Source organism: Alternaria incomplexa (genome assembly GCF_024043165.1).
Source record: "Alternaria incomplexa strain BMP 0042 chromosome Unknown scaffold_2, whole genome shotgun sequence".
NCBI classification, from domain to species: domain Eukaryota; kingdom Fungi; phylum Ascomycota; class Dothideomycetes; order Pleosporales; family Pleosporaceae; genus Alternaria; species Alternaria incomplexa.
In genome coordinates this window covers 1,432,907-1,460,475 of record NW_026249851.1, presented here as the reverse complement: position 1 = coordinate 1,460,475, position 27,569 = coordinate 1,432,907, and the positions used below count along the sequence as shown (strand labels likewise).

Below are 27,569 nucleotides of genomic sequence, written 5' to 3'. Positions count from 1 at the left end.
CCGAGGGCGAATCAGGTATAAGAGCACGTGCGGACAATATACATGTAGTGGAAAGGGTCGATGGACGGCCTGAGGCGGTGCGGTGCGGCTTATGCGGAGATGCAGCACCTCAGCCTGCATCTATAAACAAACCTTGGGTACGTCACTGTCATGAGCGCCACGAGGGTCTCAACTTTCTTAGCGCACCCAAGCACGGACGTGGCTGACTCTGATTTGACTCTATTACTCCAGAGTCCCATGTGTTTCAGATGCCGCGTCGCCTGTACAGGGAAGCTCTGCATGTATGCACCCTTGCAGACGACGCGTGGGGCTGCACATGTAATATCACGCATTACTATCAAGACATGAGATCCATGATTCCATCAGATTAGGCATCATGTGTCGCCTGGGCAGCAAACTCTACTTCCAAGTATCCAGCGTCATTCTGTGACATGAGACGCGTTTGCTATGATGCGTTCCCGTTGACCAGGTCGCACAGTGCGCACAATGACTCTTCAGCGCTACTCATCCGTTTCCGAGCCAGTGCCATTGCCATCAGCTGCTTGCTCGTCGAATACTATTTGCACGCCTTCTTGATCCAACCTCCGTCGTAGAACTAGAAAGCGTCGTGTGTTCTCCTCAAATTCCTCTATGTTGCTGCCCGCTGCTTCCAACGCCCGTACCAAACCTTGATTGTCCTCACCTTGCCGCATAAGCCCATCTATCCCTATGCGTTCAAAGTAGGATCGAAACTGCTCAAGTTCGGCGAGCAGCCGTTCTCGTAAGGCGGGGTCATGAGGGCGCCCAGCTACAGAAGCATCGTACGACGCTATATTGTCATCGGGAGCTAGTGGATCGGAAACGGATGTGAATTTGGACTTGACGCGAGGGTCAAGAAGGGCCATAAGCGTTTGGTTATCCGAAAGGATGACATGTCGAGCAAGGTCCGTCTCTGGTATCTGCGCAAGCCAGTATGGATCCTCTCCTGCTCCCAGCTCTTCTTCAAAAGCGTAGCACATCTCCACTAGCAAAGTCGTCCCTTCGGTGTTGTTCCACAGGTCTTTGGCCTTGGGTACATACAGCTGACATAGCAGCTCTTGATACTCGCCGTTTGGCTCCTTTCCCCACACAGGTTTTGGTATCGGGGAAATGTCCAGCTCCTTGCACAGCCGCGCTGCTAGCCATGGATATTCTTTGATTGCGTTGCGCAATGTTGAGCGTGCTTTCTGTGGCTGTTTAATGCGATCGTGAGCAAGCGCAATGCTGAAAGCGAGATTCGGTGGAACCTTCCACTGCCGCTGGAGGTAGTCTGCTTCGACCAGGTTGACTAAGGCGCCCGGTTCTCGCCCTCTCAAGGCTAGTTGATCGATGAGGAGTCGAAGACAGTAAGGATCATTCTCAGGGTCCATTGCAAGTAGCATCTTAGCCCACTCGAACGATGTTCGCCACGTCGCACGAACACCCAATGTATTGATGTAGCGCCATACCGCAAGCCAGAACTCGCGGTTTTCTGGACGGCGAAAGTCCAACCGGGCTTTACCAGCCGCCAGGTTCGCAGAGAAGGTAGAATGTACGGAGCGCCCAAAAGTAAAGAGAGCGCGCTCCAACATCTCGGACGCAGCAGCAGGTTCTCGCTGTTGCTTAGCGATCTCTGAGACTTGAAGCAGAGTGGAGATGTGGAAGGCTGTGAATGACGTTAGTACTCTATATGACATGAAAAGTGGCTCAACTTACGGTTGTGGTGCAAGAGTTGGATCATACGCTCAGAATCCATACTTGCGACACAAATCTGGAACTGCCGCTGAACATCTTGATACATGTTGTTGTGAAAGAATCTGTATTCGACAGTGCCATCCGCTCGTTTCTCGACAATTTCCATGCCGAGGCCGCCAGATGTAGCTCGTGGCCACTCCTCTTTACCTTGGATGAAGATGTTCCGTCGAAGTCCCAACGATGCGAGGTTGCGATTGCCAGGAGCGTTACGTCCTGCAATTGCAGCAGCGATGCCACCTTGTTGACCACGTTGTCGAGGCCGCGCCTCGTCTTCGGCACTTTGCACAGCGGCTCGACCGAAGAGCCTCTTCATCTCGTTTGCGGCATGTAAATGTTGCGTGTCCACACTCAGCACAGAGAAGAGTTGCTTCTTCTCTTCGCTAATGGGGTCGTGTTGATCTGACCCAGGTCCCGTTTGGCTGTTCATAGAGAGGTTGAGGGCAAGCAATGCCCGATCAATCTCATCAAGATCTGACTTTCCTGTGGTAGAGGCGGAGGGCTTGTCAGCCTCTGCAGCTTTGCCCTTGGCTTTGGCCTTCTTTTTCTTCTTCTTGCTCGTCTTTGAGGGTTTCGATGCAGGCATAGGCTCGACCTCCGCGTCATCATCGGAATCTTCGGCCTTGCGCGCGGCGTCTTGATCTGTTCCTTCATCCTCTTCGTCTTGTTCATCTTGGTCGCCACCATCGCCCAACATAGCAAACAGGCTGGGTTTCGCCTTTGTCTTGGGGGCTACCTCAGGCTCCGACTCTTCCTCGTTTTGGTCATCTTGGGCAAGTTGTTCCTGTATCTGCTTCTCTTCAAGCTCTCGCTGGGCCCGCCGCAACGCTCGTGAAGACATTTTGGAGTGTCGAAAATTAAGTGTTTGGGGTAACGTGATGACGTCGTAGTGGTTTAGATTGTTCGCAGGGGATGATTGGGTCCCCGCTTTAAGCGCTTGGACTAGGCGTTCTCCCAGCCTGCACCATGATTTCACCCGTGGACTACTGTTGCTGCCAACCTCACTCCCAATCCCCTTCACCCCACCTGCCAGATGCGGGCTGCCTTCCAAGTGCTTCGCTCTGCACGTCGCCCGTGCCTGCGTAAGCTTGCCCGCAGCCGTGTCGGCGTCTTTGCGCCGAGCAATGGCCTAGGCTTCCGGGCTCACCATCACTACCGCCAGCGCACCTCGCCCATCGTCCTCGCGTCGTCGATGCAGTTCCGCGCCCTCACAGGTGCGTTAGTGGCTGCCGCTGTCGCCTCGGGTGCCTTCTACGCTTACAACGACAAATCCTCTACAGGACACGCGCAGTCCCCCGCCGACCAAGCCAGGAACCTGACCAGCGCCCGAAGCAGCGAGCCCGCGCGCAAGGCACTGGTCGTTGGTCCCGGCGAGCTCTACACAGGAACCATCACTGGGCCCATCTCGAAAGAGACGGATGACTACGGCAGGAAGGTGCTGGAGATGCTGGACCCCGACCAAGCCACAGCCAAGCTGAGGAAGAACGAGGAGTCGTGGCTCGTGGGCAGAGGGCAGGGCGTTGTGCGGTACGACGTGGTGCAGATTCCCAGCAACTCCCCCATCGAAGACGACCATGCCGAAAAGATCATCGAGGTACCATCGAACCTGGCAGCCACGGACAATGGCGCCTCGGCTAGCGACTGGATGTTCTGGGGCGTTTTCGACGGACACAGGTAGGTGTCGATCGTGGTCGCATGTCTCGCCAGTGCTAACCTCCACAGTGGCTGGGTTACCTCAGCCAAGCTTCGTCAGACCCTCATCTCCTACGTCGCACGCGAGCTCAACACGACCTACAAGTCGGCCGTCGAGGACCCTGCGCTCCACTTCCCGAGCCCCGATGCTATCGACCGCGCCATCAAGACCGGCTTCACCAAACTAGACAACGAGATCGTACACGAGTCTGTCAAGAAGGTCCGGAAGGCTCAATCCAAGATTGCTGCTGCTGAGCTGCTGGCCCCCGCTCTTTCCGGTTCCTGCGCACTCCTCTCCTTCTACGACAGCCGATCCAAACTCCTGCGAGTCGCTTGCACGGGTGATTCTCGCGCGATTCTGGGCCGACGAGGGCCCAATGGCAAGTGGACCGTGACTCCCCTGTCTGAAGATCAGACCGGTGGAACTACAAGTGAGGCTGAGCGGTTGCGTCGAGAGCATCCGGGTGAGCCCAACGTGGTCCGGAACGGTCGCATTCTAGGTGGACTGGAGCCATCCCGGGCGTTTGGCGATGCATCCTACAAGTGGTCCGCCGAGACCAACGCCGAGCTCAAGAAGTCTTACTTTTCGCGATCGCCTTCAACACTACTCAAGACTCCTCCATACGTCACTGCCGAGCCGGTCATTACAACTACCAGGGTAGAGCCGGAAAAGGGTGATTTCGTCGTCATGGCTACTGATGGTCTATGGGAGATGCTTACCAACGAGGAGGTCGTAGGCTTAGTTGGTCAGTGGCTCGACGCTCAGGGTAACCCGGCCAGTCAAGGTTCACAGACTCAGTCCTGGCTCAAGAGCTGGTGGTCCACACAAAAGCAATTGCCTGTCGAGCAGAAGGCAGCGGAGAAGGGAGAGGGTCAACGTGCACCAATCCGTCAACAACAGTGGGGTACCAAGACTAGCCTGAACGAGCGCTTCGTGGTTGAAGACAAGAACGCAGCTACGCATCTTGTTCGGAATGCACTTGGCGGAAAGGATCAGGATCAACTAAGTGCTCTCCTCACCCTCCCCAGCCCCTTTTCGCGACGATACAGGGACGACTTGACCGTCGAGGTCATCTTCTTTGGAGAAGGCGCAGGCACCGGTAACGTCACTCGGAACCAAGAAGCCAGTGCTGCAGAACCAGAAGTCAAGCCCAAACTATAGAGCATCTTCCTGTTTTCGAGGCTGAACATTTGAACGGGCGATATCCTTAGGCGACCTCTGATGGTCCCACGGCGTTTACGAGCTCTTCTGAGCAAGGCGTTTGACGGAAGCATGACGAGCATAGCAAGTTTGTTTTTCTGGTTATACGTAGCATGGCTTGGTCTCTGGACCCTGAATTGAAGTGAACCAGGTTCTCGGCCTGTCTGTCTGTCATTCCACGTGCCCGCGTGTTGTTGGAGCTTTCCCGGTTAGATTCCGCGATGTCCGCATGATGTCATCGTTGCGACTAGAAGCATCACGAACTTATCATGAACTACAAAATTCAGTTAAAAGGGCCCTCGAGTGCCAGCAATTGTCAGCCACCTAACCTCATCTGTTCCTACCATCAAGCTTTCTATATCTACGATTACCCGGACAGATAACATGGCTGAGTCACTAGCAGCATTCCGTGACCGTAGGTCGAAAGATCTCCGTCAGCTGGCAGAGGAGCACCTGCAACATGAGTAAGTAGCGCCAGATTTGCGCGTCGATTGGCGATAGCTTATTCAAGATAGTCTCAACCAACAAGACCGCGAAGTACTCAAAAGCGCAGGTGGAAAGGCGTCGATGCACGCTGGTTTCGCGTCAGCAGTCGGACTGGGTCTAGGAATCTACACAGCATATCGGCTGCGAAGCATGCGCCTTGCGTACTTCAAAGCTTTCCGCGCCGCGGAGAAGCCTGTAGAAGTACGCTTCGCTGACGGCCGTACCGAGCCTGTTCCAGACATCACAGCACAGATCTCCGGACCTTCGCGCTGGGGTGATGCAGCGACCTACTTTCTCTTTTCTGTTGGCGGTCTCTTCCTTGGAGGCGAACTGGGTCTTTTGACAGGTACAGCAAGCGCAGCAAGGACCGTGACCAAAGACCCGGCCAGCAAGGAGAGGATTGAGAAGGCGTTTAAGAATTATCGGATCGATGTGTTGCAGAGGGAGATTGAGCAGCTGAAGGGCAAGAGTCGATTTGAAGAGTTCTTTAGCGGTGGTTCGTCTAGTGCATAGAGCCATCCCACGAAGAATCTACCCAGCGGTGAGATGTAGTCATGGTCGCGTACGCGTGTGGAGTCTCAATTAGGCGGTATACTTGCCCATGTTAACATGTACCTGAATACCTATACATGAATTGCATTGTTCATCAATGCAGAAACTCATTTATAGCCTAACGATCCCGAGTGACGGATGCATTCTCACACATGTATGCGATGGATCATTGTTGATATGCCTAGAGATCTCCAGGTGGGCCATTCTTGCAGCCACCCAATTTGATGGTTCCAGACTCGCGCACATGACGTGTCGCGCTAAAATGGTGGCGCGGCTGTTGCAGATCGTTGGATGAGAGCAGACACCCGCGTGGCTTGCAACCTTAAAACAGCGCCTTACGTCATGGCACTCTGCCTAACTAGGGAGTCCCGGATGGTCCGTTCGAGCGCTTGGAAAACAATCGTCGTCTGGGATTTCTCAACGGCAGCGGCTCTTCTCCAAAAAGTATTGCTTCTTCATTGCATTCTCTCCGCATCATTTCACCTGGGGAACTCGGTCGCGGCTTTATCATACGACGTTGTAGTCGATACTCATTTACCCCGTACTCGGATCGGACGGCACTGCGCTGCACTGCATAGCAACCAAAGTCGCCGGCGCTTTCACTGCATACGTCGGGACGACTGCACCATCACGACTATCGCTTGAGCAGGATTGACATAGCCGATATCTGTTCCTGTCTGCGAATCCATAACTCGGTCGTGGATTTAAAGAACACATCACCCCTGCGGCGATCATGAAAGGGGCGATACTTTCCATGGTGTGGCTTGCTGGCCTCACTGCAGCCCAGAGTAGCTCGGCCTCGGTCTCTCCCTCAGTCATAACTTTATCTGGGTCGCAGCGGAGTCTGACAGGCGATGATGCGGCTCCAAACCCAACCGTCCCCTCGGATTTCGAGGGCAGCACCTTTGCGACAGTAACATCGGCCGCGTCGTCTGGGGCGTCTGGTAGCACAGCCTCGTCCAACGGCACGGCTTCAATCACAAGCAGCGCACCACCCGTCACAAACATCGGAGGAAACAACAGAACACTGACACCGACTGGCACCGAGACCGCTCCAGCGCTGCCCTCCAACACTCAGCCTTGCAACAACTACCTCGAGTTCTGCAACCGCAAGTATTCCAATATTACCGAAGTAGCTGCGCACAACTCGCCCTACACACGAAAGAACAACATTGCGCGCAACCAAGAATACGGCGTGACGCAACAACTGAATGATGGCATCCGCATGCTGCAGGGCTCAGCCCACTACGTCAATGGCACGCTCTACTACTGCCATTCTTCATGCGACCTGCTCAACGCCGGTACCGTTGAAGACTACCTCCGCGAAGTCACGGCATGGGTAGCAGATCACCCCTTCGACGTCATCACGATTCTCTTCGGCAACTCCAACTGGGACGAAACGACCGATGACGGCAAGCCACTCGTTACGTCTTCCAACTTCGCCGAGGCGATCGAGAAGTCCGGTTTGATCGAATACGTCTACCAGCCACCCAAGACCGCCATGGAGCTCAACGACTGGCCAACGCTTGGCGAACTCATTCTCCACAACAACCGTGTCGTCACCTTTATTGACTACAATTTCGACACTGATGCGGTGCCATACCTGCTCTGGGAGTTCTACAACATGTGGGAGACGCCCTTCTCCCCAACCGACCCCGATTTCCCTTGCACGCTGGGTAGACCCGAGGGCATGTCCGAAGAAAAGATGAGGGAAATCATGTACATGGCCAACCACAACCTGAACGCCGAGATCTCGTTCGCTGGACTGAACCTCCTCGTGCCCAACGTGGCGGAGATCAACCAGACCAATGCGCTGGAAGGAGAAGGTAGTCTAGGTCGCATGACCAACACCTGCACCAGTATGTATCCCCGTACCCATTTTCTATCTTGCATTTTGCTAACACATCCCCCCACAGCCAATTGGGACCGCCCACCAAACTTCCTCCTCGTCGACTTCTACAACCAAGGGCCCATCAACGGGTCCGTCTTCGAAGTCGCCGCCCGCGCAAACAACGTTACATATGACCGCGAATGTTGCGGCACTGCGTCTCTGGGCAACGTGCTGCTTCAGCCCAGCGCCACATACTTTGGCTTCGTCGTTGCGATTGTTGCCGCCTTGATTCTATGACCTTCTTCGACGGTTGAAGTCGTCTAATTGGATAGTTGGTATATAATACGGAAAGGGGGTTTCAATGTGCATAAGCATGGCAAGGCGTTTGGTGGTCGAGATCTTGTACACTTTTTGCATAATGATAGCGATTCTAAGCGATTCTTCATACATTGAGAATATCTTGAGCTTTCTTGGCATTCTCTCACATGACTACTCTTTTGATGCATGGAAGTGTATGCATCGTAAATCAACTGCCAGCTGTCTTAGTATGCATACTCAATCGCAAAAGCATACAACGTGTCGTGACTTATAGTATATCAACATGCCATCAGGCATACTTTTTAGGCTGGAGTGCACGAAATGAGCTGCTCCCTCGACAAAGTAAAGTACAGATAGACCTTCTTTGCACATACTTAGGATGCTCAAGTGATGATAAACGTCTAAAACATGTCGCGCTTGTGTGCGTAGGTGGTTCCGGTTGTTCACCTGAGTACTGAACCTGAAAGCTACGTTATGGGAATGGGAAATGTACCTTCCTTTTCCAACTTCTACGAAATCCGGAAAATCGTATTGGGACTCCATTCAAGAGAGTGGTACAGCAGGCGGATCTCGCTGCCGTCTGGTTGGTTGTCAGGGCATGTGAGAGATTGGATGGGTGGCACAAGAGTGTGAGTTGAGCATAGGGGAGGCATCCAGATTATGCGCGCGGACACTTCTGCGAGTATGCCCACATTCTCTTGCTCCACACCACTAATGCAATATGAGTCGGAAGATATAGTCTTGATGGTGGTATAGTAAGAATAATTGCATTTTACTCCATGTGTGAATTAGCCACCCATGCTAAGCCGTTAACAGTCCCGTGGTATCTCCCTATAACTCCGTATGCGATATAAATACAAGCCCTCTCAAGCAGAGCCTTCAACTACTACTCACAGAGCTTGATGAGCTCGGTGTACGAGTCTGCACGGGCTCGATGGCTAGGCTATCGCTCCGCGGCGCCAGGCCTTCAGGCCAACTGCGCCTCTCGCGATGTTCAACCGAAGGTAATCTCTCATCCTCTTTATTTACACTCAGCCTCTTCTTGACTTTACTCCACCTTCTGAGCTTTTCGCTCATCGACCCTCGCCGCCGACCCTCGGCTTCTGATTCTCTCCTGGTCTTTTCGTCGCGTACGGGATCAGATAACTGCCGAGACGCGGCAAGTGAGTTGAGGTATATGGGATACAATGCGCCAGCAGCGTAAGCCGCTGCAATGACGCAGAAAGCGTATTGTGCGTTTTTGATCTTGAGCGCGGCATACATTATCGGTGGGATAACGGCCCCTCCACCGATAGCTGCCGTCAGAATCACGGAAGCGTCTTTGGTGTGCTTGCCCATACCCCGTATCCCTTGTGCGAAAATCTGCGGGAAAAGCGGGCCTTCAAAGAACATGACGATGACAATGATGGCTGCACCGCCACTGCCAGAAGCATGCATTGCTGCGGCAGCGGTTATAATTGCGCCCAGGTAGAAAACCAGAAGACTAAAGCGTGGCTTTACCCAAATGTCGATGAAGGCTGCCAGGAACCGAGACACCGCGAAAGCAGTGTGTCCATAGGCTTGCTGTGACACATAATCCACGGAGGGCGCGACGCGGTTGAGGTACTCCTTGTACGAAGTGGAGGTGGATTCTTGGCCGCCAACGTAACAGAATTGAGATAAGACTGCCATACTCAGACCAATCCAAAGAACTTTGACTGGCTTGGACCCAATCTTGATGGTGGCCTCGCGGGCAAATGGCACAGTGCGTTGACTGGCTAGTTCTAGCTCTTCGTCGGTAGCTTCAGGAAGCGGTACGTAGAAGTATATGATTGCAAGAGCGATGTTGAAGAGAGATATGCCGAGATATGTCCACTGCACATCAATGAGGCTAGCAGCGTTGGCGGGGAAGAGCACTTTCTTCGCCAAAAGTGGGGAAACAATGGTGCCGACAGCCTGAACAGCCTGTGAGAGGTTCAATCGCACTTCCGCATACTCAGGCGGTCCGCATAGTGCTATGAATGGGTTTGCGCCAAGTTCCAATGTCGATAGTCCCGCACCGGTAATGAAGTTTGAGATCAGGAACGCTGGGAAGGAATTGAGCACAGCTGAAGGCCAGAAGACGAGGGTTCCGCAAGCATAGACTGAAAGACCGACCATGTAGCATGCCTTGAACCCCCAGGCCTTGAAGACGATCCGTCCAAAAGTCAAAGGTCCCACAATGTAGCCAACATAATAGGCACTGTGTTGTCCAACTGTCTCCCACTCGCTCGTGCGAGCTACTTCTTGAAAGCGCGAATTGAGTACGTCCAGGAAACCATAGGCAAACCCCCAGATGAAGAACAGTATGGTTACCATGATCACGGGATATACACTTTCTCGGTTGCTCCGGAGGGTGATATTCTTTTTCTGCCCAGTGTTGACGAAGTCGAAAAATGTTGGTGGGCGCTGGGTGCGGGTGGTGGTGGCGTAGGTAACAGTGGTGTTGGACGGTCTCAGTTGAGGCAATTCGGTCATGTCAGGCGTAGTCAAGAAGTCCATCATACCCATCGGCTCATCACCACCGCTTCTACGAGCGAGAGGAGGTTTGCTGAGTGGGGAAGCGGGAGGCGTTAAGGGGTCTGAGCGCCGCCGAGAATCGAGTATGTCGGGATGAAGTACAGCTTCATCGCTTGTATGGGTAGTGTTGTCGCGCATAGTATGGTCGATGACCCAGCTAGGTAGGAATCTCTTGACTAGGGGTTTCAGGGCGGGAACGCATCCACACATGATACCCAAATTGATCTCAATGGTGCTCCACATAAATGATAGAGATGAGAACCACGCAAAATCGCCAGTGTTCCTCTGTTCGTTGCCAGATTCGGAAGACTGCCGTTGTGCGGCTTCAAGAGTATCGCGCTGAGCATCTTGCAGGTATGCGATACGAATGACATCGACGACTGCGACAAAGATACCGAAACCAAAGGTAATAACGAGGATCACCTTCTGTTTCCTCGGCAGCCGCATACTAGTGAGTATTGGCATCGGCAGGAATAATATGGCTATGTCGGTGATGATGTTGAGCGGTGCCGAGGAAAGGTATATCGTGACGATGTTGGTGCAGTGAGCAGTGTCGGGAACGGGAGAAGCCCAAGCGGCGCCAACAGGACGACACTGACATAGATTCAGGATTGTCAGAGCGAGCCCGCCGACATTGACGACGACAAGGGTGGCAATGGTGGCCCATCGGAATACTTTGTGTGTCTTGGACAGCGTGAGGTAGAAGAGGAGGATCGAGGTTTTGGTGGCCATCAAAGCTGGATTCTGTGGGGATTTAGTGCTGGCGGCTTATGTATACAAAGTCCTGTACGTACGTAGAGTACCGAGAAGACAAAGGAGGACTTCTTCATGGGCTCTTGCCATTGCGCGGGTATGTTCTCTTGCTTCCGCCCCAGGCCTTTGGTAGTGCCGTAGCATATCGAGAAGGATGCGCCAAACGCGAGGACCCAGGCCAGGATCATTGTGTAGTCGTCCCATCCCGGCTTTCTAACCACCAGAAATCGGGAGATGAGACGAAAGCCAACGAAAACGGAGCATATGGCAAGCGTCGCAGCTGACACTCCCAGTACCACAGGTCCTCGCGTAGGGAAGTCGCCATTGGTGAAGTCAAGATCCGTCATGTCGTGCGCCGCGCTATAACGTGTATATCGATGCCATAGAGGAGGACGGGCTATTGTTTGCGGAGAGCGTTGGTTCTATCGCGGGCGCGGTCGTCTCGGGATCTGATATTCAGGCCACGGCATTCTCTGGCGCCAGCCTCGTCGACGGGTCGTATACGGGCGATGGGTGTGGTCTGGGAAGGAGCGATGGACAGGGTGCCGACAACGGGTGGTGTAGGAGACGGCTGCGTCGAGTCGAGCAGTGTGCAGGGCCACGCGGGTCGATGCGGTGAAGGGACTATCGACCCCAGGAAAGGCGGACGGTTGAGCAGCGGCGAGCAAAGTGGAGTGCGCATCGCTAAGTGCGCGACTTGTAAACGCATTAGACGGCCTTGGGCCGGCGTCTGAATCCTCGAAACGTCATTGGGAGGAGCATTTGTCCACCGTGTGGGGAGAGAAACGCCATTTCGTCACAGCGCCTGTCCCGATACAATCTCACCGAAATGCCGGCGCTGCCACTGGGCGCCGTTAGGCCGGTCACGGAGTCAGTCCTCGTCCGTGGGCCATGGCTCTCGTGCGCTCAAGTCTCGAAGTTTCTCGGCTTTCGCCTTGGGTGAGCAGCTTTAGATGCAGCGGGTGAGGGCATTGGGCGCGACAGGTGGCACATGCAACAGCGGCCGCCATCATGTCGACGAAGTTTGTTCGCGGCCGCAGCATGAAACCAGCGAGGTTAGGGGGACGCCAGCACGCACTTGACTCGAGAAACCAGCCGCGATCATGCTTCCCCAGACGCCGTCTACACCTCTGCAAACCCTACTGAAGCCCTGTGCACGTAAGCAGAGCGAGGTGCGCAACCTTTGAGCGATCACTGCACCTAGCAATCTCATCCCACATTGCGGGGAACTCTCATCCACACACGACAGCCAGATTTGGATCGGCCTGGAACCGGCGAGCGCTGAACCATTCATGCGGATATGGGGAAGACGTGCACAGACCCACCACAAGACGCGGTAGAGCCTCATTATTGGACTTTGGCGGCTTCCCTCGCTTGGCCTTGTCAAAGCGCATTGAAACGCGACGACAATGAGTCGGAGGCTGACTCACTTCGTTTTCGGCAGACTTTCTACCTGGTGCGGTTAGGCAAGCAGCACACGACACGAGGTGACACCCATCTCCGTCCCGTGTTGCATTCCAAGCGACTACACTGTAGCTGACAGAGCTAAACCAGGATGTATGCTATTGAATGGTGGTGATCAACGGCCAGAATAGTCGATCATGTTCATGTAAGGCACGATCGACGACACGCGAGACACGGCAGATGTACACTGCGATATTTTCAAGCCGGTCAGCCCTGGACCTCGGGCACGGTCTAAACGCACGTGACATAATCCGAGGGAGCGAGTGGGAGAACTAGCTATAGACAAATATTCCGTTGAACTTCTAGCTAGCAACCTTTGACTTTCAGACGCAGAATTTCTCGTTCCTTAAGTTCATGGAGCTCTTCACATTGTCTATACGTGCCAATGAGACGCGATAGTCCAAATATGGTAAGCGCTCTTCGGGGGCACTGTCGGGCCGCGAGCTGTTAGCGCGGAATTTTCACTTTTCTCCCTCTCAAGCTTCCAGTGCGACCATTCCACACCAAACAAAACCCTTCGCTTCCAACGAGATTATACGCATGCGGTTGGACGATGCAGTTTCATGCCAGCTGCCGTGCACCGCGTCGTTCTTTTTAGGATGTTAGTCAAGGAATCTAGATTAGTAGATGGCTCTTTCGAAGACTCGGTGATACGCTACTCTCCACGATCACGAGTTCAATTTGTAGCCTAGAAGAAGCCAAAGGATCTGCCAAGATCATCCCACTCGTGTTGCAGTGTCTGAGCGAAAGCCACGACGACTTTGCGTCTTTTGTTGGGAGACATATTGAATTTTTACTTGATTTGAAGTTGTATGAAATATACACGCGGAATCGGACACGTAGCGCGCTCACAATTCTTTCTTCTCTGCAGGCTTCTGGTCTGCGCTGAAGGCCATAGCATCGTGCTTCTCGCGCTGCTTCTCTGCCGCCACAGGTGTTGGTTTGCGCATGACCAGTACCCAAACCGCAGCTACTGCCTCTGCTGCCAGCGCGATCATACTTGCGCACGCGATACCCCATATGTTTATGCTCACGCTTCCCAGAGGTGCGCGCGGGAAACTCAGCACCCATTCGACGTAGTATGGCACCCACCCAGCAGGTACCCAGAACATAGGCGACTTGGAGAACCAGAACTGTAGAACAAATCGAAGGCCTTGGGTGCCAAGCCAGCGCAGGGTCGAGACGGCGGAAGTGAAGGTGGACTGGTGCGAGCGCAGGGAACCATCTGGAGAGAAGAGCGTTAGCAAGTGCACTTGACGTGTCCGGTGGGAGCGTCTCCGCGCAGGAGCGCTTACCTAGCTTCTGGAACTCAGCCATAGCCTTGTTGTGCTGCCTGTCGAGCTTGGCCCATTTTGAGAAGTTGTCCTGAGGCGACGTGTTGCCCAGCTCGCGCTTCAAGCGCACAATATCCTTTTTGAGGGCCTGGCATCTCTGCGCAGACCCAGATGTTGGCGTCGGCAGCTTATTGTACAGGATCCATAGCTGCCATGTGTCAGTCCCAGGTTCCTGCGTGTTTGTTTTCGGATGCGGGGCTTACCAGGTCGTTGACCGTGGATGCGCCCACGGTGTTGATGATGTGGAGCAACAGCTGCAGGGTGAAGACAACCAGGAGGAGAGACGGCATGTTGAGGGATGGGGACCAGTATCGCGGTGCAGCGTGTTCTCACTGCATCGTGTTGAAGTCAAGGGTTATGTCATAATGGTGCCCAGGCGGTTTTGGGAGCTGCAAGCTAACGCGGTGGGGTCGTGCGCAAGGGTCCTCCTTCTGCGACAGCTGGGCAGCTTTCACTTTGAACCCACGAAATCAGATCTTCCGCCATGACGACCAAATGCGGGCAGCAAGAGGAATTCCAGAGGCTGGCTTTTGCTTCGTTGAGCGAGTACTTCCAGGAGCATGCAGACGAAGTTATCGAGATCGAGATTCTACCTCCTGCTATACAGCCACCGGATGGCATCACCATGCAAGACGGAATGAGTCTGGGAGTGCCGAAGAAGATACTTGCGTTAGCCTACCTGGAAGCCCGCCAACATTTCTTCGTGCATAGCAAGGCACGTGATCCTATCACGGCTGCACAGACATTGCAAGCGACAAAGGTCATGCTTCTATTCGACCCAGAGCATCTCACTGCAGCAAATTATCGAAAACGCACCTTGTTCCAGCTACAAGAAACTCATGGTCTTCATGTTGGCACTCCATACCATAGGGCATTACGACAAGAGCTGTGCTTTCTGAACAGCATACTTACCTCTCCACTTCATCGTCAGTCCAAGTCGCCGACCCTGTGGTACCACCGCTCCAGCATCGTGGACTCTTTGAGACTCGTAGAACTGGGAGATGCATCGCAAGAACAAATAGCAACGTTTTGGGAGAGCGAATTCGCCGCTATTTACAAGTCTGGAGAGCAGCATCCGAAGAACTATCACGCTTGGCAGTATGCTCGTAAACTAGTACCTAAGCTTGAAGGTAGCGAGATGGTTGTCCATGTCGCCCACGGCGTCAAGGAGTGGTGTTGCAGACACCCAAGCGATATCTCTGGTTGGTCTTTCTTGTTATATCTGATGCCTATCATAGCTACATCGCTACAGCGGGAGCTGGTGGGCGATATACTGAACTATGCAAAAAGTCTCGATCTCGAGCAAGAGTCAATATGGATATTCATACGTACAGTCCTGGCGCTGCATAACGAGGAGCATTCGGCGTCCTACCAGTTACTCGAATCCTATAGGGAAGACCTGAAGGATACCAACAGGCGACCAATAGCACTAGACCGTGTGTGTAACGCCATTGCTTGGATTCAAGCTCACCAAGAGTCCAGCGTGTGAACAAGACACTTCATCATTAAGCAGCAACTCCGATTTTCTACATCGACGCAATAGCTACAGCCATCACACCTTTTGCATCAACCCAGAACCGGGACAACGGACGCCTCACAACAGTCTTTTTAGGCGTCGTTTTCCCCTCAGATACTGCCGCGACGTGCTTTATCATATGGTCGAACGACAACCATACATCGCCGATGAAAGAGTTGCGCGCTGTGGTATCTGCTGTGGTATCTGGCGAAGATATCTCGGGTCGGCTAGTACATTCTTTCACGCCTGCCACCTCGAGATCCGGCTGAGGAGACTGGAGAACTCTGGAATGTTCATACGACTTCTTCGAGGCTCTTTTTGGAGCGGCGTTCCTCCCAACATCATCGCTCCGCGCGGCTTGTGTCGACGTGACTGTGCGCTCAAGGTTCAGGTCTCCAGTACTACGTTTTGGCTCATCCAGATTTTGACCTTTTGCCGAAATTGGTATTGTCAGACGTTGGTTAAGCCGGAAAGAGCGTGTGCTCGAGATGTCCGGATTTGGGTAAATCAGGTTGTTCTCCTCCGCTCGTCTCGAGATTGCAACCACCGGGTATCCGTTAGGTCCTTCAACGATGCCCTTCCGACGAACTGTTTCCATTTTTCGCACGCATGACCCTTCTTCTGCAGGCGACCAGAACATGCGTCCTCGAGCACGGCCTTCATGTGTCGGGCCGATTCGGACGTTTGGCATTGTGAGTGGAGATCCAAGGATTCAAGATTTGCTGGAAAGCTTGGTATATGTCGAACAAGAGGAAGTAAAGATTGCAAGGTTGGTGTCGATAGTGCTGGCGTTCCTACTTATAGCTGGTGCAACATATCTACTTCCCAAGCTAAGCCTCCGCTCACCCCGCAATGTCAGCCATATCGCCCCGACCCGTCGTACGTCGGGCAAATACTGGAGACTTTTTTCGGTCACCCAGCGACTATGCCCGCTATACGCGGTGGACTTGACACGTAGATGCTCGCGTCGTCCACTCAGCCGGTTGTCAATTATAGATGCAGACGTGGCGTTTGTGGCGGTGCACGCCAACGTGCAATGTGATAGGCTGAGCCGGGTTTAACATGGCTTTTTGAGCGAATTGCAGACATCGAATCTATTCACGTACCAATAAACGCCAGCTGATAAAAAGATATGGAAAGTCTAGTTACATCGCCAGATACCACTCGAGGAATAAGAGACTCAGCAAAATCGTTGTAGTGTCGCGGCCTTCCACCAAACCAATTTCGATCTTCTTGCCTGTCTTCCTTTCCCAGCCTCTACCACGCTGCTGCCTTGTACCAGTCATAGATCTCATCGATGGAGTAATGATAAGGATAACCTTCGTCATCAGGTTCAAGGACTTCTTCATCTGTCCGATCTGCCCTCCTGACAAGACCGCTGGAAGGGGTCTCAACCGGATTGGCTGCCTCGGGGGTGGGAGTGGGGGTTGATTGCGGGCTCGGCGTCGATTGCGGACTTTGTTCGTTGCGAAAGCTTTGCAAATGCTCGTTGCCAACTCCATTAGGCCAATACTCCCCCCTCGCCTCAATCTCGGGGGGCTTGCTTCTCTCTTCTGCAGTTAGCGTTCCAAGGTCTTTAAAAGGTACTTGAAGATAACTGATCTAGAGGGACTGTTAACCTAAACATCCATGAATTGGTACCTACGGCGTGGCTCTGGACTGACTTTTGTGATTTTCTTGTCTGCGGGTCGAGCATCATCGATCAGTGTCGGAAATTCAACCTGCCACCAAATTCCATCCACTGGAACTTTTTCTTTTTTTCCTTCGGGGCGAGTACCGCTCAGATCTGAATTGGTCATCAAGAAGACCTCGCCTTTGCACTCCATTGCCATGGCCTTCGACATTGACTTGAAGTATAGCCGTTGGCAACCATCGAAGTTCGCGTCGTAGTCCTGATCCCTCTGGTCCTGGTAGATGCACTTGGCCTCGGGAGTCTTGTCCAGGTCATTCTTGTTTGGATAGAACTTTGGCGGATGTAGCTCCTGTGAGTAGTTAGCATTCTCGCGTGGTTGTACTCTACCTAGCGAGACGTACCCAGATAGTTTGGTACTTGCGCGGTCCTTCCGCAGCCCCCGTCAAAAGTACCTCCTTCAGAACAAAATTGGCCAGCCTTTCTGCCGCTCCCGTGAGTTTCGAGGTGTAGAAAAGGCAGGGCACCTCGCATTCGTTGGCCTCGGGCTTTCGGTTTGCGATGAATTTCTAGGTAGCTTAGTCATTGGATTAAAAAGATTAAGAGGGTAAAACTACTCACATCAACTGTGACATCTGCCATCTTCCAGCAACTACCGGTGTTGGGGCCCTCCAGCGTGCCACGACACGTCTCATCAGGTACTCCAAATTGGGGTCCCAGAGGATTGGAGAAGATAGCTGCTTCGATCTCTCTTTTCGCCAGATCCCATGGTGTAAATGCGGGCCTGTCATCGACAGGGAAAGATGTGGACAGCCGGATGTAAGTCCAGCACAGGATAGTGAGCCATGTGGTCTTCATGTCGTGGTAGCGATGGCAGGATGAAAATATACGCAGTAACGTAAGGATTGACGCAGTCCAGGCGACAAGTGTTGATTCAGTGTACGTTTACCCAATGCTGATAGGAGTTGAGAGAAGATATACCTAGTTCTCAGCAAGGATTTCAGCGAGACTTGTGTCGATATCTTTGGCCACGGTATCTTGATAGTACAGGAACTCCAGTTTGACTATCTGCCTTGCAATCGCGCGTTGAAACAAAGGCAGGCATGTGTCCCGTGGCACATGGCCACATCTCAAGAAGATTCAACACATCCTACCTACCTAGGGAGGTATCGCAAAGCCCTACAGCCCCCAATGCTCACCAAGAGACGCGACCTTGAGGCGTCACACACATAATTCTTGAAATATCGGGATTCGGGGTTGAAACAGCCCTCCCGAGGTCTTCTGTCTCCCTAAATCCTTGCGCGCGCGACGCCTTCTCCGTGCATCGGGTAGTAACATAGATAGAACGTCAATGCCCTGAGTCCGCCTGGGCTAATTAGGTACCTCCAAGGTTGGAATGCGCCACCCTTGGCATGTTAGGCAACATCAAGCCGATGTCAAATAAGCGCTTGTAGGTGTACACCGCTAGCTATGAATCCACTAGCGTCACTGTGCCACCCTCAGGTTAATATCCGCCCGCACACCTCTCAAAATCATCAACTGTAGAAGCCCGGAGTACACGTCTGCGCTCAAAGTACACAGATCTTCGTCGCTCTCTTTCCCGCCCTCTTTCCCACCTTCTGGATCCGACCAGCCTTGAATTTGTTTCACTTCCAAGGTTTGCGTTTCTCACATACCTAGGCATCATAGTGAGCCTTATCGCTGATAACGATCGCAATGTCAACGACTCTCTCCAGCTTTGGCGAAGCGCGCGATGCGAGATTGAGTGGCGAGAGAACGTTGGAAGAATGTTTGCGGCACATTGTGGCCTACTACAAGCTTCCCAAATCTACGGTAGAGTCTGCCGACAAAAAGGCATGGAATCTGAGGGGCTTCGAGAGAGAAGTACGAGATCTACTGCTCAGCGAGAACTATGAGCCGCCCACAGACGATGGTAAGTGTGATCAAAATGCAGAATGACCGGCTGTGGGTCTCACTGCTTACACGAGTTCGTAGATACAACCATCATCCTTTCGATCTTCCTGAGTGCATTTCAAGGCGACATTCCTGCCATCAGAGAACTTCTTGAATCTTCTGGCATAGACCCAGTATACTATTCCCGTCCTCTCATGAAAATCTCATCAGAAATACGCGACACCCAGCTACTCCGTTTCTGCTTCGAGATCGGCTTTTCGCCCAACTACTTCGACTCCTACACCTTTTGCGGCTGGTATGGGAAAAACGGTGTGGAATGGCTCGATATCTTGTTCGACCTGGACTTTTGCCAATGGCGCACAGACCCACAGCAGTTAAACTACAATTCAACTACGCATAATTCAACCTGGTGTGGTATGGTTCGCATGGGACCTGACGCCACTCGCTGGTGGATAGACCATGGAGGAAGTGTGAGCAGGTTCCGAGGAATGTTTTTTGCACCCTTTGAACAGCCATGGCCGAAGGCTGCGTCAATTCGAGTCCTGTTGGACAGATTCGGAATCGACTGGTTCAAGGACTCGGGGACGCTGCAGCTAGCAGTCAAGAAGCACGACATGGAAACTGTGAAGATGTTGCTAGAAGCGGGTGCAGATGTCAACGAAGATGTTACTGACTGGAACACGGACATCCGTGAGCATCGAGCCGCCCCATTACGAGCACTAGCGACGGCTATGTACGATAAATCTGATGACATGATCCGATACCTTGCAGAGCATGGGGCAAAAGTCCCGCGACATTATGTCGAAGACCTACACAGCTGGATGCCAGAGGAGTTCAAGCCCTTCATGAGGTTAGTGGTAGAGCTGGGTGCTGTGGAAGAGTAGGCATTTTTCTTTTCCTACGCGTTTGCAAATTACATGGTAGTTACACTGTACCTAGTCATTGATTTCAAACCAGCTATTGATTTGGTTACTTGTTCCTGTCATTGAACTTCGGAGCGGTCAAGTAGTTGGCCAATTCCCGCTTTCGATTCCGCTTCTCCATTCTGGCGAATAAGAGATATGCTAGGTAGCACAACACCCTGGGGCCGTATTGGTATACGCTTGTCTCATCGACCAAATTGGCAGCATGGATTCTGCAGACGCTCAAACGTCCTGTTCCGAATGTATCGGATGCATTATGAGGCACTGTCGTCGAAAGGCGATTGCTCAGTATTGAAAAAAGGCCAAAATTGGTCAGCATATATGAGGAGCCGCCGACACTCGGTCTTCAGTAAGACCAAGAAGAGGTCAGCCTTACGTTTCGGATGATGATACGAAACTTCCCACTGCATGCATGAAGATGTCATAAGAAGCTGAGGCATAGGCTTCCAGGATCCCCGACAAAAGCACAGAATGGGGGCGATAGAGTGGCACGGAGTCATTCCACGATCCTAGGACTATACGCAGTACCTCCCGGGGTCAAGATTTGTAATTGCTGATATAAATGCGGCACAGGCTATCTGCGTAGAATGTTTCCAATGCATGTATGGAGATCTCGTAAGAAGCCAAGACGTGAAGTTTCGAAACACTCTGACGCAAGAGTAAGACGGCGGCCGTGCCGCTGCGGGAGAGCCACGGGGCCAGCCCCCGGTTATGAAAAGTGCCCCCACGGGCCAAATGCTTGAGCTGAAGGCGGTGCGGTATCTTCGGATACTCATTTCCGATCCAAACCCCACATTACTTGCATACTGAGGAGTTACAGGGATGCTCTCAAATAGATGCCATGTCCAACTACTTGCCAAATTTAACCACATGAGCGCTACGAGCCACGCGATGTTACCCATGCCTTTTGTCCTGGGGCTACAAACGTACCTTGAGATCCTTCAAGAATCTTCACAGCCCAGATCTACTCTTGAGCAGGCATCAAACGCAATCCACCGCTCATCCTCACTGTAAAGATCGTTGCAATCAAAGACGACTCTTACACCTCTTTCACATACACAGTCTCTATGAACATGAAGGCATTCTTCCTCCTCCAGCACTTGGTCTGCATAGCCAACGCTTATCGCCTCCATCACTAGCAAGTCATCGCCTTCCATAATCCATATGTGTGACAACTACTGACTTTTGGCGTTGGCGTATAGTCAATCTGCGGGCTGCCGCGGTGCCAACCTTGGCTGGCGAGATGTCGATGCCAGCACTGGCTGCAACCGCGACAACGCTGGGGTAGCTGCAGCCATCATTATCGAACACAATGAAACTGAACAAGCCGGAGGTGAAGGTGACAAAGATTTTGGCTCCGTTGTCGTCCTCTTCAATGGCGACGACTGCAAGCCCTCGGATATCTTGGCGTATGGCGACGATGGCTGCCTCGTGGGGAACTATGGAAGTTATGAAGTCTGGGACTTGTGGTCGGTTGATGGCATGGAAGCTCCGGATCTGAAGTGAATGAAATTGCGATTGTTTGCTTAGATTGAGTTTGAAGGGTATTTGTTTAGTTCAGCTGGCAATCCACATGCATCAGTTTCTGCGCGACATGATTTCCGCAAGCTTGATCATGAAGTCTAGACGCCAGATGGTTATAGCCGCAGATGTAGCGATATGATTAGACGCTTTGCTTCGTGTAATGATCTTTCGCTTCAATGTAACGCTCCATATCAAACTATACGCTGATGAACTCTTAGTGACCGAAAGCTCCTTGTTCATGTATTTAGTCTAGCAAGACTTCCCCACCGTGATTAGACGGTGAGTCTAATGTCTTTCGCATCGGCAACCAAACAAGCAAAGAAGTCCTCCTTGATCGACTGTACGTAGGTAAGCATGTGGCGCTCGATATAGCAAGTTCGAAATTCCGAGACTGCCCAGGTGTCAGACTGCACCTTTTGGTTTCGAAAATATGTATGTAAGATGGGGCCTGAACCAGGCCGAGAAGTTTGATTGCACAGCGCGGCCATAGAGGTCTCGGCCAGGTTATGTGGGTTGGGGGCTATAGGCAGCTTCCACCCCACAGGTTCTTACACAGGGCAGAATCCGTGCCTCGTGAAGGCAGTGTTCGTTGTGTTGGGCTCACCCGCCCCAGCGTCGCTTTCGTGGCAGTGTGCATCATGTGGCAGGATGTCTGAGTAGAGAGCAGAGTGGCCTCGCCAACGGTTGAGGCAACGTATCGCGTGCGAAGAGGTTGAGCCGTCCAATGCAGCCCCATACCTTTCATATGATCAATCGTAGGATACGCCACGTATCTTAATTGTTTCGTCACTCAAATTAGATTAGCCCTGCGCAAGCAGTCACAGCATCAGAAAGGCTGGCAGCTTACCTAGGTACATTGATAAGAAAGCCATCGACGTGAGTCCTTCTCAGCTCACATCAAAATCTACCTTTACACTACTGCTAGCTTCTTGCCAATCCCTCATCATGCATGTTGCAAAGACCATCAAAGTACTGTTCCTCCTAACGAATCATTTGATCGCCGCGTATACCCCCAGCGAAGCCACTTTACTTTCGCAACGTGTCCACAGGGGTACGGCATCCGATCTCGATATCTCACAGCCAGGCTCCGTGCTGGGCCGCGAAGCTCGATTTCCCTTAGTTAACAGACAAGCGGGAAATGGAGAGAGCTGTGAAAGAAAGGCTCGATGCAAGAAGAACAAGATTCGAGACCCGTCCGACCCGACCAAATGCATCAAGTGCCCACCGCTCATGAAGTCGGATCCCACGAAGACAGTATGCATCAGAGACAAAGATGTGAGTGAGGAGGACAAGAAGAAAACCTACGAAGACAAAATCAAGGAGAAGATCAAGGAAAAGTTTGAGAAGTTCAAGGACATGATCAAAGAGCGCCTGGAGAAAAAGAAAGAAGAAAAGAACAAGGAGTGGGAGGAAAAGGACAAACAGAGACGATCTGGAAGAAACCAGAAAAAGTTTCGCCGTATGGCTGTATGTCTTCCTCTTACTGCCGCTGCCATTGGTACGGAGGCCATGCTTGAGATGGCTGACGGCGGCTTCTCATTGGACTTGCTGGACAGCATCAACGGGGATATGCTTGAAGTATGGCCTGGTCCTGATATCGACGACGAATGGCTGGAAAACGCGGTGCCTGACGATGAGAGCGATATCGTTCAAGAAGACTTTGCGAAAGGATTTCTGGAGGTTGGCGACGCGGCTGCTGAGAATGCAAAGCGATCTATGGAGAAAAGAGACGGCACCACCGACATCAACTCCACCGACATCAACTCCACCAACATCAACTCCACCGACATCAACTCCACCAACATCAACTCTACCGACATCAACTCCACCAACATCAACTTCACCAACATGAACTCGACTTCACCGCAAGAAAGCCCATCTACTGAAAAACGAAACTTTATCAACGCCATTGCCAACCTGTTCAGGTCGGCTGTCGATGCTGTTATATCCGTAGCTAAGGCAATTTCCAGAACGGCCGGAGCGGCTGCCCGTGCTACGAAATTCTTCTCCAATGGTCGAAAACCAAATTTGAAGCAGCCAGGTGAGTCGAAGTGGTCTCGTGCACAGCAGTTAGACAAGGCCAAAGAAATATCGAAGAACAAGAATTGGACAAGATGCCTTCGAGGTGAGAAGGCTGAGAAGTAAAGACAGCACGCTTCGATGCTCAGTTCCCAGTGGCAACACACCGATTGGATGATACAGCGCGTTCCTTTGTCGTAGTTCACTAGCTGTGAGACATTCCGTTATCTGTATTTAGAGTTACGAGATGCTCACTAGAGAGGAGAGATGTATATCGTTAAGCTATTGCTGCCTCCGCGATCTTTCCGTTGCTATTATATGATCCAAGAATAGTGATCAGAGCCTTCTTGTTATTGAGGACTTCTAACGTACGTAGATAAGAGGACGGGGTAGTATCCAACATCGGAAGAGTATCGTGGTAAAGAAGGCAAAGGCCAGATTGGAAAGAGTTGAGACAAGAACCTACGAAAGCATGCACCACAGTTCACTCTTCTGCCGCAAAAGACGACCTCGAAGTCTTGTAAGATGGCGTATTCCTTCATCATCTATGGACCGCTTCAGCTCTTAGTAAGCTTTTACAGCAGCTAATTGCAGAATCCTGTCCGTAACAACCGGCTTCTCTAGCGGCTCTGTTCTATTCTGTGGATCTGGCTTGCCATCTCTCTCTGGTGGGCCCTGTTTGCGGATATTGCAGTGCGGCCAGTGTGTCGTACCCTGCCACGTCTTGAAGAGCTCGGCTTTGAGTTCGAGATCCTCTTTCTTCGCGAACTTGGCGGGCGTCATGCAGACATACTGGACATGACGGATGCGGTTGCCTTGAGGAAAGCAGGCGTAGTGCATGGTGCGAGAATCCCTGCGCGACATTAACTCAAGGACCAAATAGGGGAGGGAAGACGGTAAGAACATACCACAGCACCAAGTCACCAGCTTCAAGGTTCACCTTCTCGAGTGTACATCCGCGGTCTTTAAACCACTGGACATCCTCTTCCTTGAAGATGAAAAGATCCTTGAAGTCCTCTTCCTCCGGAGGCTTGTCCTCATGGTTGTCCTGCTCCCTCTTCTCGCGGAAGAACTCATCATACAGCTTGCTACTGCCCTTCATCAAGATCAAGCCACCATCATCAGGGCCATTGGGTTGGTAGTTCAATAGACCTTGCACACACTGCATGCCCTTGCGGTGAGGCGACTGATCGCAGTGTGGCCAGGGGCTCCATTTGAGATCCTTCTGGCGCGGCAGGGTGATGTTCATGCCGTCGAATGAGCAGAGCAGCTCCTCAGTGCCCCAAAGTTTCGCGAAGGTTTCGATGACCTTGGGTTCAGTGCGAGCTTCCCTGAATCTGCATTAGCATGTTGCCGATATCGCATGCCATTCAAGACTTACCAAACAAATTTCTCGTGTGTGCTAGAGTAGGCAAAGTACATCCCGCCCTTGAAGCTAACAGGAAGGTGCTCTTGTGTCCATGTTGACTCATCGTTGGGATCGAAACCGCGACCAAAGGACTGAAGCCACTCAATCTGCTTTTGCTTGTAGTACTCTGCGCGTTCGGGTGAGATGGCGCCTTTGATGATTGCTGTGCCGTTCTTGTGAAAATCGTCGCGCCAATCGCCATATACGGTACCGTCGTACGAGATTAGGTCAACACCGCTATCTGGCTTTGGCTCCTCGGCGTGAGGCGCCATTTTCTTAAGACGAGGGCTTGAATGCGTATTGTGAGTGACGAGGTTAGAAATGTTCAAATGCAGGAGATGTCGAAACTGTATTGGAATGAAGCTGTGGTGGAATGGCCTTGATTGCACTTAAGTGATGTTATATGTTGGATGTTGAAGAAGAGCTTGTATGATGTTGTTCTCGGGACAATAGTCATCGTTTGGGGATGTCGGGGCAGCGTTGCCGACCGTCTCGGCACATGTGGGCGCCATACCCCGCGATATGTATCTATGCCGCAGGATTTGTGGGACTCGGGACGTGTGGGGGATGGACAACCCTTCGGGCTAGAACGCTTGCCGAGGTGGACGGCACGACGTCGCAAAGTGCACTCGACGCGTCGCGTTGCGGGTAGATGTGTTTGTTGTTCAAGTACCTAGGTAGCTGTCACGGAGCTTGGGATCTTTACCGATTGCGCTTACTATTCTCCTCCTCTTTCTCGTCCACACGTCTCACCATTGCCCACGTCAAAGATGCCAGTCGCTATGCAAGTGGCCTATAAGCCCATCTCAAAGCCTGAGCCGGGTGTGAACAACTACCAAGGCTTCACACCCGGTAAAACCGAAGTTCTTCGCAAAGGCGCGAAACCGTACAACGCCCGCCCTCTCGAATCTGACATACGGATTGATCACGATGTCGAGATCGTGGTCAGAGATGGATGTCGCCTTTATGTCGACATTTACCGGCCCGCCGACGTTCCCGAAGACGAAAAGCTACCAGCAGTGATAAGCTGGTCATGCTACGGCAAGAAGTACTCCGCTCTACACATGCTTCCAATCTGCGTTTGGAATTGCTGCGTGCCGAATGAAGCGCTCAGTGGGTTGGAGAAGTTCGAGGGACTTGATCCAGTTGTATGGTGCCCACGTGGTTATGCGATCATCTCGGTAGATTCTCGCGGCACGGGCAACAGCGACGGTTCCATACCCGTATGTTCTGTATTGCAAAGTCTACTATTTAGCTAATCGTGGCAGATCATGGGCTCTCAAGATGCAGAAGATTGCTACGATGTCATCGAAGCTGTGGCAGACATGCCATGGAGTAATGGCAAAGTAGGCATGGCCGGCAACAGTGCGCTGGCCATCATCCAGTGGCATGTTGCCTCTCTACGACCTCCACACCTTGCCGCCATTGCACCCTGGGAAGGGTCTGGTGACATCTACCGCGAGCAATTCTGTCGAGGTGGCGTCTTCAGCATGTCAAATTTCGATCTCATCACCCACTTCATCATCAAGACGAACAATCCGGGCGGCGGCATCGAGGACTTCGCTGAGATGCATCGGAGGTCACCTGTCGCAAACGCGTATTGGAGCGACAAGCGCCCTGATATGACAAAGATCGAAGTTCCTGTCTTCATCAGCGGAAGCGACTTTTCCAGCATCCATACAATGGGCTCCGTACGTGGATGGCTCGAAGTACCTCATGACAAGAAGTGGATTCGATGGAGCTCACACCAAGAATGGTTCGAGTTATACTGTGATCCTCACGCGGATAAGGAACTGCATACCTACTTCGATAAGTATCTGCGGGGCATTGACAACGACTGGGAGAAGATGGCTAGGGTGCGATGGTCAGCACTCCAGTTTGGCGACCGTGAAGCTATTGATGGCATCGAGTTCTCGGATTTCCCTGTTCCAGGGACCCAATACAGGGATCTTTACCTGTCCGGCTCCGGCTTGACCGAACAACCCCCATCCAAGACCGAGATGGTCAGCTACGACTCGCAAGACTCGAAATCGATCGCCGAATTCACCTACAAGTTCACGCAAAAGTCACGGCTCATTGGCCTGCCCAAAGCCGTTTTGTACATGTCAGCTCCTTCACACGACGACATGAATGTCTTTGTCATCCTGCGCAAGAAAGATAAGGACGGAAAGCTGCTTATGCATCTCTGCTTCCCGTTCTCGGCGATACCCTCAGCTTACAAAAGTATCGATGATATTCCAGAGAAGGAACGCGCGAGCCTGAATCTGCACCTCGGCAGCGTTGGCGTATTGCGTGCCAGCCACCGGGCATTCGACCCGGCGCGAAGCATCCACGAGCAGTTCCCCTTCCACCCCCACGAGAAGGAAGAGAAGATCACACCAGGTGAGATCGTGAAACTAGAAATCGGTATTTGGTCCATGGGTGTCGATTTTGACGAAGGAGAATCGATCAGCGTTCAGATCTCCGGTGAGTTTCCTAGTATTGCAGAGTACACGGCCTTCTCGAAACCGCGACCGGAACATGAGAAGAACAAGGGCGAGCACAGGATACATGTAGGAGCAGACACGCCGAGCAAGATCATACTGCCTTTTGTGCCTGTCGCAGTTGCATAGAGCGTTGAATGAGCCCAATATATCGCACAATTTCATCGAAGTTACGTCACTCGGTGTTTGTTCGTGAATATGCTTGCTGTGACACACTCTGCGCATGCAAACTTC

The 27,569-nt window shown here is 52.3% G+C and overlaps 12 protein-coding genes across 12 annotated transcripts; 7 read left to right on the top strand and 5 right to left on the bottom strand.

Annotated features, from left to right (window-relative positions):
* Positions 1 to 500: 500 nt before the first annotated feature.
* J4E90_001986 (uncharacterized protein) lies at positions 501 to 2,590 on the bottom strand (the record flags this gene model as incomplete). Its single annotated transcript, XM_051431570.1, has 2 exons — positions 501 to 1,663; positions 1,714 to 2,590. The coding sequence occupies 2 exons, from the start codon at positions 2,588 to 2,590 to the stop codon at positions 501 to 503; spliced, it is 2,040 nt and encodes a 679-aa protein (XP_051294704.1).
* A 351-nt stretch (positions 2,591 to 2,941) lies between these two features.
* On the top strand, positions 2,942 to 4,603 carry J4E90_001985 (uncharacterized protein; the record flags this gene model as incomplete). Its single annotated transcript, XM_051431569.1, has 2 exons — positions 2,942 to 3,423; positions 3,472 to 4,603. 2 exons carry the CDS (start codon positions 2,942 to 2,944, stop codon positions 4,601 to 4,603), a joined length of 1,614 nt encoding a protein of 537 aa, XP_051294703.1.
* Positions 4,604 to 5,026: 423 nt separating this feature from the next.
* Positions 5,027 to 5,641, top strand: J4E90_001984 (uncharacterized protein; the record flags this gene model as incomplete). Its single annotated transcript, XM_051431568.1, has 2 exons — positions 5,027 to 5,106; positions 5,158 to 5,641. 2 exons carry the CDS (start codon positions 5,027 to 5,029, stop codon positions 5,639 to 5,641), a joined length of 564 nt encoding a protein of 187 aa, XP_051294702.1.
* A 772-nt stretch (positions 5,642 to 6,413) lies between these two features.
* On the top strand, positions 6,414 to 7,808 carry J4E90_001983 (uncharacterized protein; the record flags this gene model as incomplete). The annotated part of the gene is made up of 2 exons (XM_051431567.1): positions 6,414 to 7,539; positions 7,597 to 7,808. The coding sequence occupies 2 exons, from the start codon at positions 6,414 to 6,416 to the stop codon at positions 7,806 to 7,808; spliced, it is 1,338 nt and encodes a 445-aa protein (XP_051294701.1).
* Positions 7,809 to 8,708: 900 nt separating this feature from the next.
* On the bottom strand, positions 8,709 to 11,467 carry J4E90_001982 (uncharacterized protein; the record flags this gene model as incomplete). The annotated part of the gene is made up of 2 exons (XM_051431566.1): positions 8,709 to 11,111; positions 11,162 to 11,467. 2 exons carry the CDS (start codon positions 11,465 to 11,467, stop codon positions 8,709 to 8,711), a joined length of 2,709 nt encoding a protein of 902 aa, XP_051294700.1.
* A 1,965-nt stretch (positions 11,468 to 13,432) lies between these two features.
* Positions 13,433 to 14,208, bottom strand: GET1 (GET complex subunit get1; the record flags this gene model as incomplete). The annotated part of the gene is made up of 3 exons (XM_051431565.1): positions 13,433 to 13,809; positions 13,880 to 14,066; positions 14,122 to 14,208. 3 exons carry the CDS (start codon positions 14,206 to 14,208, stop codon positions 13,433 to 13,435), a joined length of 651 nt encoding a protein of 216 aa, XP_051294699.1.
* A 194-nt stretch (positions 14,209 to 14,402) lies between these two features.
* On the top strand, positions 14,403 to 15,407 carry J4E90_001980 (uncharacterized protein; the record flags this gene model as incomplete). The annotated part of the gene is made up of 1 exon (XM_051431564.1): positions 14,403 to 15,407. The coding sequence occupies one exon, from the start codon at positions 14,403 to 14,405 to the stop codon at positions 15,405 to 15,407; it is 1,005 nt and encodes a 334-aa protein (XP_051294698.1).
* A 1,603-nt stretch (positions 15,408 to 17,010) lies between these two features.
* On the bottom strand, positions 17,011 to 17,922 carry J4E90_001979 (uncharacterized protein; the record flags this gene model as incomplete). The annotated part of the gene is made up of 4 exons (XM_051431563.1): positions 17,011 to 17,036; positions 17,095 to 17,416; positions 17,469 to 17,633; positions 17,686 to 17,922. 4 exons carry the CDS (start codon positions 17,920 to 17,922, stop codon positions 17,011 to 17,013), a joined length of 750 nt encoding a protein of 249 aa, XP_051294697.1.
* Positions 17,923 to 18,780: 858 nt separating this feature from the next.
* J4E90_001978 (uncharacterized protein) lies at positions 18,781 to 19,862 on the top strand (the record flags this gene model as incomplete). The annotated part of the gene is made up of 2 exons (XM_051431562.1): positions 18,781 to 18,997; positions 19,060 to 19,862. The coding sequence occupies 2 exons, from the start codon at positions 18,781 to 18,783 to the stop codon at positions 19,860 to 19,862; spliced, it is 1,020 nt and encodes a 339-aa protein (XP_051294696.1).
* Positions 19,863 to 22,370: 2,508 nt separating this feature from the next.
* On the top strand, positions 22,371 to 23,570 carry J4E90_001977 (uncharacterized protein; the record flags this gene model as incomplete). The annotated part of the gene is made up of 1 exon (XM_051431561.1): positions 22,371 to 23,570. The coding sequence occupies one exon, from the start codon at positions 22,371 to 22,373 to the stop codon at positions 23,568 to 23,570; it is 1,200 nt and encodes a 399-aa protein (XP_051294695.1).
* Positions 23,571 to 24,008: 438 nt separating this feature from the next.
* Positions 24,009 to 25,124, bottom strand: J4E90_001976 (uncharacterized protein; the record flags this gene model as incomplete). Its single annotated transcript, XM_051431560.1, has 3 exons — positions 24,009 to 24,297; positions 24,353 to 24,775; positions 24,826 to 25,124. The coding sequence occupies 3 exons, from the start codon at positions 25,122 to 25,124 to the stop codon at positions 24,009 to 24,011; spliced, it is 1,011 nt and encodes a 336-aa protein (XP_051294694.1).
* Positions 25,125 to 25,622: 498 nt separating this feature from the next.
* Positions 25,623 to 27,464, top strand: J4E90_001975 (uncharacterized protein; the record flags this gene model as incomplete). Its single annotated transcript, XM_051431559.1, has 2 exons — positions 25,623 to 26,075; positions 26,121 to 27,464. 2 exons carry the CDS (start codon positions 25,623 to 25,625, stop codon positions 27,462 to 27,464), a joined length of 1,797 nt encoding a protein of 598 aa, XP_051294693.1.
* Between the last annotated feature and the right edge of the window lie 105 nt (positions 27,465 to 27,569).